Below are 17110 nucleotides of genomic sequence, written 5' to 3' on the forward strand. Positions count from 1 at the left end.
TGCAGCTCAGTTTAAGGGTCTTGGCAATCTTCTTATAGCCTAGGCCATCTTTATGTAGAGCAACAATTCTTTTTTTCAGATCCTCGGAGAGTTCTTTGCCATGATGTGTTATGTTGAACTCCCAGTAACCAATATGAGAGAGTGAGAGAGTGATAACACCAAATCGAACACACCTGCTCCCCATTCACACCTGAGACCTTGTAACGCTAACGAGTCACTTAACACCGGGGAGGGAAAATGGCTAATTTGGGCCCAATTAGGAAATTTTCACTTAGGGGTGTACTTTTGTTGCCAGCGGTTTTAATTAATGCCTGTGTGTTGAGTTATTTTGAGGGGACAGCAAATTTACACTGTTATACAAGCTGTACACTCACTACTTTACATTGTAGCAAAGTGTCACTTCTTCAGTTTTGTCACATGAAAAGATATAATAAAATATTTACAAAAATGTGAGGGGTGTACTCACTTTTGTGAGATACTGTATATATAATTTATTTAAAATTTGCAGAAATACATAAAGGACTACAGAATTTCCATGTTTTTCTATGCATTTTTTACAGGACTACAGTATATATGTATATTGTATTAATTATCAATAGGTTTATTGTCCTGATGAAGGTGACTCAGATCCACGAAATGTGTTGACTCTTTTGAAACAGTCCAACTATATAACTATTTATGCCGTGGTATATTACATTCCTTTAAGCACAGGCACTGCCTATCCTGACAGAGTACAGCAATTGCATTCCTTTTGTTTCACCTTCTCTGTAAAAAGATGATGGGATTTTTGTTATCATTCCCCATCCTATTCAAACATAATAAAGAAAAAAGGTAAGACATTTTATATTAAAGCGGAGTTCCACCCAAAAATGGAACTTCCGCTGTCCGAATCCCCCCCCAGTGTCACATTTGGCACCTTTCAGGGTGGGAGCAGATACCTGGCTAATACAGGTATTTGCTCCCACTTCTGGCGAAAGATCGCCACAGTATCCGCGGCAATCTACGCCATGTCCGGCCCCTCCTATGTCCCTCCCCCACTGTCTTCTGGGAGACACACAGGTCCCAGAAGACAGCAGGGACCACTCAGAACGTGCAGCGCGACTTGCGCATACGCAGTAGGGGACCAGGCTGTGAAGCCGCAATGCCGGCGCCTCTACCCAGAGCCGAGGGGACGGATCGGCTTCAGGTGAGTACATCGCGGGAGCCCTGGACAGGTAAGTGTCCTTCTTTTAAAAGTCAGCAGCTGCGTTATTTGTACCTGCTGACTTTTAATTTTTTTTTTGAGGCGGAACTCCGCTTTAATTTTTATGCAGATCTGTTTTCAGGTTAAAAAAAAAAAAAAAAAAAAAGCGGTCAAGCATAACTGAATAAAGGGTGTTTGCAGATTCTGTCAAACAAAGAATCAATGTAAATTTGTGGAAAGTTGCTCTGATCGCTTTAATTTTTACCACGCTTATCAGGCTTTAAATTCCTGCGCTGAATGCTGCTGGTCCTGTGTAAGACCTGAGTTCCAAAACCCACTGATATAATCGGAACTAGTATTCTAAATTGTCCAATCATTTTTTCCTGTCGAGAGGTCAGGGCCAACCTGACTGAGAAGTATTTGGTGGTGATTATCTAATGTTTATGACCAGCTTTATACTACCAAAGCTGGCTATACACTGTTAGATTTCTTTCATTCAGCCTGCTGGCTGAGCAAAAGAGATCTTCACAGATATTTCTAACACTCCCTGCAGGGCTGTTGTATTCTGATGTCAGAATACTCGGAACAGCGAATGCATCTGATTGGATGCACCAGCTGTATGGAGCAGAATTTTCCAGCAGGCTTCATCGACAAAAGTCAATCAAACAATTGTTTCTTGTCAAAGTGGGATGGGTAGGATCACCAGTTTACCCCTTTTCACCAGGAACTGTGCAGTGTATGGTCAGCATAATGGCTCGTTCACACTAAAACGCGGTGCAGGAAACTCGCATTCTATGTGTGTTTTCCACAATGTGTTCAGTGCACTGAGTGTGCTCTTTTCTGCGGAGCGGGGGGGGGGCAATTTATTCCTAAACACAGATCGCAAACACTGTGCATTTGTCTGCACCGGATCGAATGGTACTGCAGTGTGTTTGTAAATAGTAGTGCACTACTTTTTGCGTGATCCAGTGCAATTTCAGTCCATTCAAATGAAAGCATCCCTGTGGTATTTAGGTGTGAACCAGCCCTAAAACCTCTATTTAGCATAAATACTCTACGTATGCAAATGTACAGTAGTTGATATAGGGCAGCACAGTGGCTAAGTAGTTAGCACCTCCACCTAGGAGCACTAAGGTCGTCGGTTTGAATCGCAACCACTGCACCACCTACCTGGAGCTTTCATGTTCTCCCTGTGCCTATGTGGGTTTCCTCTGGGTACTCCAGTTTCCTCCTGAACTCCAAAAACATGCTGGTCGGTTAATTGGCTCCTGTCTAAATTGGCCTTAGTATGTGTATGTATGAATGTGAGCTAGAGACCTTAGGTTTTAAGCTGCATGGGGGCAAGGACTGATGTGAATGTACAATATATAAATGTAAAGTGATACGTAAATTGACGGCGCTATATAAGTATCTGTAATAAATAAATAAAATAAATAATGATATGGACCGGTTTCGCCAGCTTGTCATACTTCTTTTGTAGCATTACTTGTCATTATATATTAATGTACTTAACAAATCGATAGCTATATAAAGGAATTTGTACATAGTGACTTTGGGAGAACGGTTCCAAATATTGAGTCACTAATGAAGACTACTGCTGATATCTTGGAGCTGGATGTGGAGGTTAGTTTTGGTTTTTTGTTTTTCATCTTTTATTTTGTGTTGGCAGTTCATGTTTATATAGTATGTTATCATACAGCAAATGGAATTCTTCAAAGTATACTTTCCTATTTAACCACTTCCCGATATGACGTCTTTGACTTTCAGTGGGAATCTCTGAATGATGCCTGCAGCTACAGGCATCATTCAGATATCCTTGTTTTCAGCCGGCGATTCTGTGGACCATAAGAACGATCATAGCGATGGTTTCCCCCGCTTGATCTTTCTTACAGGTGACGGGAGGGAACATCCCCCCCCCTCCTGCTGCCATCTGGTGCTTCTTGGGGCTCTCCCGTGCCATCTGGGACCCGGAGAAAGAATCGTCAGCCGCCGGATGACGACCATAGATATTTCCGGTGACCAGATGGTCACCAGTCATCTGTATGACCGTTGGAGGCCCGGAGCGTGACGTTATGACGTCACTCCTGGGCCGCGGATGTAAACAAAGCCGCGATCGTGGCTGGTAAGCATGAGATCGTGGATTTTTTTTTTCCCATCTCATGCTTTCCAGCCTGGAGAAGAGATGTGGGGTCTTATTGACCCTGCATCTCTCCATAAAGAGGACCTGTCACGAACGATTCCTATTACAAGGGATGTTTACATTCCTTGTAATAGGAATAAAAGTGATACAAAAAAAATGTAAAAGAAAGTGTAAAAATAAAGTAAAAAAAAAAAAAATAAAAGTTAAAACGCCCCAGTCCCTGGTAGTTTGCACTCAGAAGCGAACGCACACATAAGTCCCACCCCTATATGTAAACGCTGTTCAAACCACACATGTGAGGTATCGCCGCGTGCGTTAGAGCGAGAGCAACAATTCTAGCACTAGACATCCTCTGTAACTCTAAACATGTAACCTGTAAAAATTTTAAAGCGTTACCTATGGAGATTTTTAAGTACAGAATTTTGGCGTCATTCCATGAGTGTGTGCAATTTTAAAGCGTGACATGTTAGGTATCTATTTACTTGGTGTAACATCTTTCACATTATGCAAAAAATTGGCCTAACCTTACTGTTTTGCTATTTTTTAAATCATGAAAAGCGTTTGAAAAATTGTTCCGCAAATACTGTGTGAGATAAAAAGTTGCAACAACCGCCATTTTATTCCCTAAGGTGTCTGCTAAAAAAAATATATAATGTTTGGGGGTTCAGAGTAATTTTCTAGCAAAAAAAAGATGATTTTTACATGTAGGAGAGGAGTGCCAGAATAGACACGGTATGGAAGTGGTTAATAGATGTTGCACTGCATTCATGGAATTGCTGTAGATCACAAAGTTTTATTTTCCACCATTGTTTTTCTGGAATCACATGTAATAAAGACCTGGGTAGGGCTTTACTAAACTCATGTAAGTTATGCCTTGTTCAAGCAGTTTTGATTTTCAGTATCTCAAACATACAATTATCCTTTGAATATATTTGAATAATACACGTTTTATTGGTGTATTCCTTTATTTGCGGCAAAGGGTTACAAAACCATACAAGCAAAAATAATTTAGTGTTTTTATAAAAAAAACATTTGTTGCTTTATATTGGGTGCATTAGATAAAGTACAACATCCTTTATTTGGTAACGTACTGTACGTTCCATAAACACCTCGGACTATTCATAAATACCTCCACAACTATCAATCTTATTTTTAATGAAATGAGAAACTCTCACAGTAAGATGAACATCCTGTAAAATGTATACTGATGCAGTTATTAACAGAAAAAAAAAAACGTTCTGATTTCTGCTGTAAGATAGGCCATAGATCGGCAGATGTCTTCCTGAGATAACAGGCAGGAAGATGTCTATGTTCAATCAAGTAGTAAGAGCCTTAAGGACCAGTTCACATCAGATGCAGTTCGGTGCTTTTTTTTTCTGCACAAAATGCATGCACAGTGTTTTCCATGTATTCCAATGGCTCTAGTTCACACCATGCAGTCAGTTTCCGGTCAGTTTCTGCACCGGAAACTAACTGGAAACTGACTGCATGGTGTGAACTAGAGCCATTGAAATACATGGAAAACACTCTGCATGAATTTTTAGTGCAGAAAAAAAAGCACACGGAACTGTATCTGGTGTGAACTGGCCCTTAAAGTTCATATCAGGGCAAAAAAACCATATTCAGTTCTTCTCTGAAATGACTGCATAATTTATCGTTTTATCCCTATAAAATACTGCTAAAGAAAATAAAAATGGTGTGTGTGAAGTGGGTAACATATCTGCTCCATCCCTGTATTGGCATTGACAAAAAAGAAGGGTATCTCCCATGGGACTTTGTTGCAGCAATTGGATTAAAAAACAACTGGATTTTTTTAATAAAAATAGAAAAAAGTTTTATTGAGCACAAAAGCATAACTACTGTACATACAAATTTTTAAAATATAAGGCCTAGTCTAGACAGTCCAATTCCTGGTCTATTTCACAATGGGATACAGAAAATGTAAAAATGTGCTGAGTTACTATATATAGCCACCAAAATACACAATGCGTTTTGACTAATTCTAGTCTTCCTCAGGGGACAGCATGGTGGGGATATACGTAATAGACCAACTAGATTCAGAGAGGCTATGATGCGCTTCAGAGGTCACAGACACAAGAGCTGACTCAGGAGCTCAAAGCTAGTCATATACAGGCGGACACACCCAGAATCAAACCTTTGTGCATAGCCAGATGTTAGTAGATATGCCCATGCAGCAAATTCTGGAACTGATAATAAATGAGTGTATGTATGCAAGTAGATGGCTTATGTTTAGAGAAAATTAAGCTCCCTGTGGGCCTTCAAACTGTCCACCGTGGTCATTCAACATGATGGACAGTTTGAAGGCCCATATGGAGCTTAATTTTCTCTAAACATAAGCCATCTACTTGCATACGTACACTCATTTAAAATCAGTTCCAGCATTTGCTGCATGTACATATCTGTTAACAATTGGCTATGCGCGGTGGTGTGGTTCTGGGTGTGGCCACTCGTATATGACTACCTTTGATCCCCTGTGAGCTCCTGAGTCAGCCTCTTGTCTGTGACCTCTGAAGTGCATCATAGCCTCTCTGACTCTAGTTGGTCTATTACGTATATTCCCACCATACTGACCCCTGAGGAGGACTAGAATTAGTCAAAACGCGTTGGGTATCTTGGTGGCTATATATATATATATATATATATATATATATATATATATATATATATATATATAGTAACTAAGTACATGTTTTTACATTTTCTGTATTCCATTGCGAAATAGACCAGGAATTGTCTAGACTGGGCCTTATATCAGGGATATGCAATTAGCGCACCTCCAGCTGTTACAAGTCCCATCATGCCTCTGGGTGTCATTCTTGTGGCTGTCAGAGTCTTGCTATGCCTCATGGGACTTGTAGTTCTGCGAGGCATAGCAAGACTCTGACAGCCACAAGCATGACACCCAGAGGCAGAGGCATGATGGGACTTGTAGTTTTGCAACAGCTGGAGGTCCACTAATTGCATATCCCTGCCTTATATTTTAAAAATTCGTATGAAGTTATGTTTTTGTGCTCAAAACTTTTTTCTATTTTTATTTTTTTTTTTTTAATCGGTTGTTTTTTAATCCAATTGCTGCAACAAAATCCCACGGGAGATGTCCTTTTTTTTTTGTCTATAAATTACTGCTAGTACAAGAAAAATCTGCACAAAATCCAGTTTGCTTCTAACTTCCTGTTTGGGCTGACAGCAAAGGACACTGAACTTCCTAAGTGTTGTCAGCACTCCGCCTATCCTCACCCATCTCTGTCCCACTCCACATGCATACCTTGATTTCATTCCCAGCAAAACAAAGCTCCTTCCTTAATTCCCAAGAGCCTGTCCTCACACTGTGGGGTTGATTTACTAAAACTGAAGAGTGCAAAATCTGGTGCAGCTCTGCATAGAAACCAATCGGCTTCCATGTTTTTTTGTAAGAGCTTAATTGAACAAGCTGAAGTTAGAAGCTGATTGGCTACCATGCAGAGCTGCACCAGATTTTCCACACTCCAGTTTTAGTAAATCAACCCCTGTGTGTAGAGAAAAACCTCTTGGGAGAAGTAGTTCTGGGAGTGTGCCTATGTCATTAGGAAGTGAGCTCCCAGCAGCTACTCCTGCAAGAATTTTATTATCTTGGCATTGATGTCACAGGGACTAATACAAGCTGTTTCTAAACAAACAAGTTAAAATAAAACAATATTGGTAAAATGTGCCCTAGAAGGGGTAAGGGAGGTATTAAACCCAAAACCTAAAAACAAAAATGTATTAAATTGCAGCCTACCAATTCTTTAAAGTGGATGTTAACCCCATTCATGGAATTTGATCTGGGCACATCTATTTGTAGTGTTTACTTATCGCTTTCCAAAGCTCTAAGTCCCATGTCTTTCTGCTGCTCAGTTCTTCTGTTAACAGCATGATAACTTCTGACAAGCTCTCTGACAACTGAGATAAAACCAGCCTAAAATTTGCGTCGGGGATGGTGCATAGAAATAGATTAGCAGACAGCTGGTCTATTCACAGCACAGCTCTGCGCATTTCTTCCTTCCTCTGCGTATGTGGAGTGGGGGTGTGTGCCTTTAATCCAATCAGCTGTCACACAGTGTATGCCAAGAATCCACACCCAGTGCTGATCAGGAAGAAAAAAATCTCTAACACGATGTGCACTTTCTAAACAGTCTAGAAAGTTGAAGACAGCATATATACATGTATAACTTATGTAGGGAGATTTGTTTCATCCCTGTGTATTGTCTGAGGCCGTTCACTTCACTGGGTATGTATGAGGGTTTATATCCACTTTAAAGAAGTACAGCCAAAGCTCATATGGCTGTACGTCTCCTGTGGATTACAGGAGTGCAGTTAGTTTTGCACTCCTGTGACCCATTTTCAGCAGACAGCGGGCTAAAGTCCCCTATCTTCTGACTTCACAAAGCTGGTCCAGGCTCGAGCAAGATCGCAACACTGGGGTTGGGATCCGCCCACATGCCTGGAATGGCACCATGGCTCAGCCTCCCGCCCCATCCACAGTGATCGAAGAAGAGGCAGTGCAGAGAGCGGTGACTGACAGCCACCAGCTCTCTGCTTGGGGAGCAGTGAGATCCTAGCGCTCTGTGGTGTTAGATCGCTTGATTCTCAGTATTAGAGCCAGCAGGGGACAGATGCAGCATTGGACTGATGCTGCATTCCCCCAGGTAAGTATAAATCTGCAAAAAACCCAAACCCCATACTTCTCTTTTAATGTGACGGCTGTATTCGTTTTCTCTTTTTAGGCTTTTTTCCTTTATTTTCTAGTAGCAGTTAGAGGGTTGGGACAAACCATTTACCACTGGCAGGGGAGCTTACAATGGTCAGCCTTTATTTAATTATGGAAAACCTTCTTCATTCCAAAAGAAAAAAAAACTATTGCTGTAACTGCTTAAGCTGGCCATAGATGGAGCGTTGGCTAAACAGAAAACAAACGTATTTCTCCATCCAGACAAGCAAGGTGAATAGAGGAACTCTACCCACTAAGATATTGTTTTCTGACAGCAGGGACGCTCCAGCTGAATTTCGATCCATATGTGGCCACTCCACCTTAACCGAAGTCAATCTATTTCTGGCTATAGATTATTCTTTTTTTATTGATCAGCCAGCAGTCAATCAAAAATAAATAAATAAATAAAACGGATTTCCCTTCCACACATTGAAGGTGGATGGAGCAATTCTCCTCGCTGCACTACTGTGTTCTGCTGTGAAAGTGGGGGCTCCTCCGCTGTCAGAATACTCTGATCAGCACTGCAGCTACTGATCGAGAACATTTTCCTTACATTCCTCTTCAAAAGAATTTGATTGTCAAGTTGGCCATAGATTCGGCCAGTTCAGCAGGGACCAGATGAATTTTGATTGATCTACCGCTGTTCCTGCTCAACAGAAGTCAATCCAACGATATTGTAAAATTTTTCTTGATCAGCGGGCTGCAGCCATTTGACTGCCGCACTGATCAGTATATTCTAACAGTGGAAGAGTCCCCGCTGTCTGAAAGCAATAGCGCAGTGGAAGAATTCCTCCATCCACCTCGAATGTATGGATGGGGGAATCCTTTTTCTGACCAGCCCACTGGCTGTTTAGAAAAACAAAAATAAAAAAAAAGAATAATCTGTGGCCAGCCTTAGATCAACTTCTGTGGAGCGGTCACACATGGATCAAATTTAGTCAATCCCTGCTGAACCAGCCAAGTTTTGATCCATCTATGGCCAGCTTTACCTGGAGTTCAGCTTCAATTTGTTAATCAAGTTCATCCAAATCTGTTAGTTTAAAGCTGGGTATACACGTACCAAAATTTGGCTGATACAGCAGGAACTGGCTAAATTTTGGAACGTGTGTACCTCGTCTAATGACCAGTTTCTGTTGAACAGTCGGCACTCAATCAGTGCTTGCAGCCAATGGCTGCAGCACGGATCTGTGTATTCTGACGGGGAAGAGTCCCCGCTGTCAGATTACAATGAAACAGCAGGGAGGATTCTCTCATCCAGCTTAAATGTGGGGGAATTTGATCAGTTTTTGTTTAGTTCAACCAGACAGTTGAATGACTAATGTATGGCCAGCTTAAGACTGGAAATGTGTTACTGGCTAGATCACTAGGTGAAATAAAAGACAAAAAGCTTAACAAAAAAAAGAAGGCTACCAAATCTAATGACCGATAAGCTGCAATATACAGTTGTGCTCATAAGTTTACATACCCTGGCAGAATTTATGATTTCTTAGCCATTTTTCAGAGAATATGAATGATAACACAAAAACATTTCTTTCACTCATGGTTAGTGTTTGGCTGAAGCCATTTATTATCAATCAACTGTGTTTACTTTTTTAAAATCATAATGACAACAGAAACTACCCAAATGGCCCTGATCAAAAGTTTATATACCCTGGTGATTTTGGCCCCTGATAACATGCACACAAGTTGACACAAAGGGGGTTGAATGGCTATTAAAGGTAACCATCCTCACCTGTGAACTGTTTGTTTGTAATTAGTGTGTGTGTATAAAAGGTCAGTGAGTTTCTGGACTCCTGACAGTCCCTTGCATCTTTCATCCAGTGCTGCACTGATGTTTTTGGATTCTGAGTCATGGGGAAAGCAAAAGGATTGTCAAAGGATCTGCGAGAAAAGGCAGGTGAACTGTATAAAACAGGAAAGGGATACAAAAAGATATCCAAGGAATTGAGAATGCCAATCAGCGGTGTTCAAACTCTAATCAAGAAGTGGAAAATGAGGGGTTCTGTTGAAACCAAACCACGGTCAGGTAGACCAACTAAAATATCAGCCACAACTGCCAGGAAAATTGTTTGGGTAGCAAAGAAAAACCCACAAAAAACTTCAGATGAAATACAGGACTCTCTGAAAACATGTGGTGTGGCTGTTTCAAGATGCACAATAAGGAGGCACTTGAAGAAAGATGGGCTGCATGGTCGGGTCACCAGAAGAAAGCCATTACTACGTAAATGCCACAAAGTATTCCGCTTACAATACGCCAAACAGCACAGAGACAATCCTCAAACCTTCTGGCACAAAGTCATTTGGACTGATGAAACGAAAATTGAGCTTTCTGGCCACAACCATAAACGCTACATTTGGAGAGGAATCAACAAGGCCTATGATAAAAGGTACACCATTCCTACTGTGAAACACGGAGGTGGATCGCTGATGTTTTGGGGATTTGTGAGCTACAAAGGCACAGGAAATTTGGTCAGAATTGATGGTAAGATGAATGCAGTATGTTATCAAAAAATACCGGAGGAACATTTGCGTTCATCAGCCAGGAAGCTGCGCATGGGACGAACTTGGACATTCCAACATGACAATAATCCAAAACACAAGGCCAAGTCCACCTGTCATTGGCTACAGCAGAATAACATGAAGGTTCTGGAGTGGCTATCTCAGTCTCCTGACCTCAAGATCATTGAGCCACTCTGGGGAGATCTCAAACGTGCAATGCATGCTAGACAGCCTAAGAATTTACAGGAACTGGAGGCTTTTTGCCAAGAGGAATTTACCATCTGAGAAGATAAAGAGCCTCATCCACAAATATCACAAAAGACTTCAAGCTGTCATTGATGTTAAAGGGGGCAATAACCGGTATTAAGAACTTGGGTATGTAAACTTTTGATCAGGGTCATTTGGGTAGTTTCTGTTGTCATTATGATTTAAAAAGAGTAAACACAGATGATTGATAATAAATGGCTTCAGCCAAACACTAACCATGAGTGAAAGAAAATGTTTTGTGTTATTCATATTCTCTGAAAAATGGCCAAGAAATCATAAATTCTGCCAGGGTATGTAAACTTATGAGCACAACTGTATTACATTTTTGTTTTTGGTTTTAATACTGCTTTAAATTCCATCCTATGTAGAAGAGTAGACTGTAAGTTAGAAAGAGGTATATGAATCTAGATTAACATGTTGCTGCTGACGTGCAGGTTTCCTGCTGTTGCTGTTTTTATACACAGTGTAAGGTGAGGAAGGATCTACAGGTGTAAAAAAGGGGAAGTAGAAATCAGAGATTATACAGCACCTGTCACGTTTTGTCTAAGCCTCTTCCTGATGCTGTTTGGGTTTTACTATGGTTGGTGCTATACAAGCTGTTGTCAATCCAGAGCTTAAAGTGATAGTAAACTCCTGCATTTGATTTTTACTTACAGGTAAGCTTATATAATAAAGCTTACCTGTAGGAAAAATGAATATCTCCTAAACGTGCACTGTTTAGGCGATATTCCAGTGAACATCAGCCAGTGACGTCACCAGCACATACGCTCTGAAGGAACGGCCTAAGTGCAGAGCTCTGTGCCGTGGTTGTGACGTCATTGCGGCTCGGCCATTCAAGGGGCCGCAGCCTGCAAACCCGGAAGGAAGACCCGGTGAAGATGAAAGCCTCTGCAGTGGTGACAGCGCGCCGCTGGTGAGCCTAGTTTCAAGAGAAGTCTTTCATAATGTGCTAGTATGCTGTGCACTTCCAATGCAATTTATCATCCAGCGTTTAGGCGCCATTGAAAATTAATGTGGAGCGTTTTGTCATTAATGCAGTGCGGTTTGGGATCATGGACAGAATTGCAGTGATTCTGCCCGAGGTCACAAAATGCCAAATGTGAATGGGCCTAAGTGCTGCTGCTAAGCCAATCAAAGTTACCTCATTAAAGTGGAAGTCAATGCAACACATCATTGTGGCTTACATTTTACAACTTTGTTCTGCAAACATCGCATTCCGTTAAAGTTAATCTGCTTATATTTTGCTATCCATGGCTCTTCTTAACACCCTCCTGAACATGCTAATAAAGTTTTTAAATAGAACCTTTACATTTTTTTATGTACCTTATTTTAGACCCAGTGATATCACCGGGCCTCTTTGCTTCTCTGTGCAATGCAGACAGATCATGTCTGGTGGGAGGGGCCACTAGGGTGTCGTATATAGCTTTCTGAAAAGAATCACAGCACTGTGCTTTAGTGCTCTTCTGAAGAGTCCTCAGCTTTGATGCAAGCAGTGGGCTGTTTTAGGCAGGATTTGTTAGTCTGCAAGAGTAGGCATTCCTAAGCAGGCTGCATTTGTCAAGCAATGCCCACATGTGATGCTGGGATAAAAGGGGTGGACCAGGGACAGTCATGCTAGGGAGGAAAGTGCTAAATGATGCTGGATGACCACCAGCTAGGAAATGAAGCCGACTCTGTATGACTTGCTGCAGCTTCTAACGCACATGGTGAACTGTCACAGTATGCAGTGAAATTTGAGTGAGCAATTTCCAAACAGGAATGGAATACTGTACATGTGTAAGACTGAAGGTTCAGCTTTAAGGACTGTCCTGATCTATGTAACCATTCCTGTGGATTGTGGTATTGGCATTACAATAAAGTGGAAAAGATTATGCCATTCCTGTTGTCACCACAGATCAGGGTGTGTGCTGGCGATGGGACACATTGATGACCACCTCCACCTCTCCCCACTACTCTCAATCTGAGCTGTGCTGTGCAAGGCATTGGAAGAGGCTAAAACATTTGCTCTCAGAAATACTCTTAAAGTGTTACTAAACCCAGGACCCTGCATTCATCATTATCTGGTCTCCTACAGTACACAGAACATGGAAAAGCAATTATTTTAGTAAATATAAACTAAAAATATCTTTTCTCATCAGCAGTATATAACAGTCAGGTGACTTCTATCAGTGTCTGGTTAAAGCTCGCAGGAGGAGTTTTCATTCTCTCCTGATTGTCCTATGAGGCTGCAGGACCCCTGATCCTCTGTCTGGACAGTGCTGATTGGCCCTGTGCTGATCACATGCACCCTCCCAAGAAAAAAAAAGCTCTCTAGCAATACACACCAAACTGAGCATGTGCAGAGTGCCCCCAAGGCTCTGTTCTATCAGGAGATGGATTGGGAACAGTGGAAGAAGGGGAGGATCAGAGAAGACCGGATCAAACAGCCTTTTTAGACAATGCGCAGGATTAACCCCTTAGGATCCACAGCGAGTATAACAAGTATGCTTTGCTGCATATACAGACTGATTTTACTGTTGTGGGTTTAGTAACACTTTAATGGCTTTTAGTACTTATCTGCATCAATTAGTGTTTTTTTTTTAATTGCCTGATCACTTCTACAGAACAACTTGACCAGGGGCTAATGTAAGTAAGCTTTGTTGACTAGACTGGAAAATCTGGTTCTGACAACTGCCAGTTCTATATAATGGATCGTTCTCTACACACATAACACCCATGAAAAGTCGCACGTAAACACGCAGGTCATCATAAACAGCTTTTCAAAATGTCTCAAGTAGATAAAGGATTGAAAATGAGCTGCTGTGCCCACATCATATAAGACCTTCCTCTGGTTATAGCACATAGGTGAATTTTACATTTTAATCCAGCCACAAAAATCTTAATTTAAATATATTCATAAATAGCCACAAAGAATATAAATCCTTTTTGTGTGCATCAAATGTATTTGCAAGCCCAGGTGTTACCTTGTAGAAATAGCAGTGACATCATCACTGTGCTGTACATAGCCTGTGCAGTTAGCAGAGCTGTGGGAGGGACACACAGTTCTTAACTATGTCCAGTACTGGAATATGCAACATTTGTTCTGACATTGCTAGACAGGTAGATAGTAGTACATAGGTTATGGCCCTGAAAAGACTAGCGTTGTAGTTTTGGGCTTTACCACTGTTATACCGGCCGCTAGCGGGGCGCTTTTAACCCCCGCTAGCGGCCAAATAAAGGGTTAAAAGTGCCCCTGTTGCGGCGCTGCTGAAGCACTTTGCTGGCGCCTCGGCTGTGCTGCCCATTCATTCCAATGGACAGGGGTGGTGGATGAGCGCTGTATACACCGCTCCCACACCGCCCCAAAGATGCTGCTTGCAGGACTTTTTGTCATGTCCTGTAAGCGCACTGTCCTAGTGTGAAAGCACTGGGGTGGCTTGAGAGTCGCTTCACAGGCGCTATTTTTGCCTGTAAAGCGCCTCAGTGTGAAAGGGGTCTTACCATTTAGTCCATAGCGCGGAACTACCCCACTGATCTTTTCAGTGTATATTTTTAGCACTGATCACTGTCAATGGTTTCCAAAAAGTGTTAGTGTCAGAATGTCCACCACAATATCGCAGTCCTGCTATAAGTTGCTGATTGCTGCCATTACTAGTAAAAAAATAAATAAATATCCCATAGTTTGTAAATGCTATAACTTTTGCGCAGACCAATCCAATATATGCTTACTAGGATTTTTTTACCAAAAATATGTAGCAGAATACATATTGGCCTAAATTTATGAAGAAATTTGATTTTTTTCAATTTTTTTTATTGGATGTGTTTTATAGCAAAAAGTTATATATATATATATATAAAATATATATATTTATTTTTTTCATAATTGTCTGTCTTTTTTTGTTTATACCACAAAAAATAAAAGATGCAGCAGTGATCAAATACCATTAAAAGAAATATTTGTGGGGGAAAAAAGGATATAAATTTTACAGTGTGGCACAACCGTAAAATTGTTGGTTAAAGTAACGCAGTGCCATATTTCAAAAAATGGCCTGCTCATGAAGGGGGATAAATCTTTTGGAGGTCAAGTGGTTAAAATATTTCACTAAAATGTGATAAAACCCAAAGCACGCAAAACTGTAAAATCAAAGCATCCATAAACTACAGTGAGCTCAAACAAGCTATCATATTTAGCCTCAGTTTTGTAAAATATGCATGAAAAAGAAAATAAATGATGTGGCAACAGGGTCTCGAGATGAGAAGTTTCATTTGAATCAAAGAAGGCAAGCACAGCTATGGATTCTCAGAGAGAGTGTTGCCTAATGCATCACAGATCAGGTCCTGTTTAATCAAGTAGTAGTAACAACCATAGGGAGATAAGAGGGGGCAAGAAGGTAAGGCAAGTTGAGAAAGGTGGGGATGGAGGAATAAGGGGTGGGGCACACAAGTCAATCATGGATGGTCATAACACTAGCAAGTTGTGATCAAAATTTGCCAGTAGGTGTTGGTTGACCTATGTCATTGGCTGCCAGGTGGGTAAATATTGTGGGCCATAATGTGTGTGTCTATTGCAACTGTAAAAAAGTAATAAATGTGAACTTCTCACCAAAGGATGACTTCTGCCCACAATGCACTTAAAATAGAGGAGGCACAAATGTAGGGAGGACACCCAATTCCAAAAAACAAATGGTGTGAGGTCCCCCAAAATCCATACCAGACCCTTCTCTGAGCATGCAGCCGCACTAGTGTGCACCTAGCCTTAAAGCAGTAGTAAACTCTGCTTTTGAACTTGTACCAACCTATAACAATGTTTACCTATAGGTACAATGAATATTTCCTAAACTTGCGGTGTTTAGCAGATATTCCCACAGGAAGCAGCCGGTGATGTCACAGGCGCTGGTGCACTGCACTCTGAATTGACAGCACACTGAGTATGCCGTCAGTTGAGAGCGTTGTGCCATGGCTGTGACTACCGTGTACATGCACAGGAGTGACGCCATCATGGCTCAGCCATTCAAACAGCCAGAGCCTGCAAACCCAGAAAGAAGATCGGGTGAAGATGGAAGCGCCAACAGCGGTGCCTGCATGCCCCTGGAGGGCATGATTTTAATGTAAGTCTGCCATAGTGTGGACAGTCCTCTTGCTCAGCTGGGAGATTGCTGTACTAACACCGCTGGGTTGAACAAAACAAAAATAGAATAGTGTGTACCAGGCTTAAGCTAACTAAAGGTCTGTTGTTTAGCATTAGCCTAAAGCCTGGTACATACTGCAAGTTTTTTTTTTTATTCAACCCAACGAAAAATGCTGATAAACTGACAGATCGCCGTACCAACACAAGTGATGTTGATGCAGCGATCTCCCCTGCTGTGCTATTGTATTCTGACAGGACCCTCCCTTCCCCACCTGAATACACTGATCAGCACTCGCAGCCATTGGCACTGATCGGATGCTGATTTTCCACCATGTCCCATCGGCAAAAGCCGGTTGTTAGTCGGTCAATTGATTTTTAGTTGCTTATTCACTCTATAAAAATTGCTAGCAGTTGGAAGTAGCTATCAATCAGTGTAGCATGTTATACCAAATGGCAGTAACCATTGCTACAGTAGTAGCCTGTGCTAATTGTATTTTCTCTTTGATTCTTCCTTCAGTCTGTGGACGTGGACTGGCCTCCTGCTTTGGATGACTGAATACTCTGTTCGATGGAGGATTGCCCTGAAGACCAATCTTGCAGACACAGGCAGGACACTGCAGTATTATTTGGATCATGTTGATCTGCTTTTTATTTTCACAATGCATTTTACTTGTATTCAAATCTTTTTATGTTCTTAGCCTGTGATAATCATGAACAGGAAATAAACAATTTTACTGCAGTGGAAAATCCAGTATCACCGTTGCATTTTTGCTATAATTTCAGATGACATTCTCTATGGCTCTATGTTGTAAAGCCCCTACTTTATCTTCTTTTGAAATACTCCTTGAAGATTCCTGAAACCTTAGGCTCAGTGCACACGGCTTAAAAAACTTTGCTTCTGCAGGAGTGTTGTGTTCTGCCTGTAGAAGCAACTCAATGTTCTCCTATGTGTCCATGCACATTAGGATGATTACAGGCATATTTTAAGCTTAATGCTCACACCATGGTGCAGAGACGTCAGTTTTTCTGCACGCATTCTGCAAGAGCTCAAAAAAAACAATTTTTCTCGATGTGCCCTGTTCACACCACACCATGTGGATTTTTTCTGCACAGGAATCTGCGACGTGTATTCAGTTTTCTGCACGGGAAAAAACTGACATGACATCA

General features: G+C 41.4%; 1 protein-coding gene across 1 annotated transcript in view; it reads left to right on the forward strand.

Annotated features, from left to right (window-relative positions):
• Nucleotides 1–16690, forward strand: part of PUS10 (pseudouridine synthase 10) — a 145595-nt gene extending 128905 nt beyond the window's left edge. Inside the window, exons 18-19 of the mRNA XM_073628101.1 lie at nt 2707–2806; nt 16461–16690. Of these exons, the coding sequence (XP_073484202.1) occupies nt 2707–2806; nt 16461–16499 (139 nt within the window). The 3' untranslated portion in view covers nt 16500–16690. The remainder of the gene's footprint in view (nt 1–2706; nt 2807–16460) is intronic.
• The last annotated feature ends 420 nt before the right edge of the window (nt 16691–17110 follow it).

This window comes from Aquarana catesbeiana, linkage group LG04, assembly GCF_042186555.1.
Source record: "Aquarana catesbeiana isolate 2022-GZ linkage group LG04, ASM4218655v1, whole genome shotgun sequence".
NCBI classification, from domain to species: domain Eukaryota; kingdom Metazoa; phylum Chordata; class Amphibia; order Anura; family Ranidae; genus Aquarana; species Aquarana catesbeiana.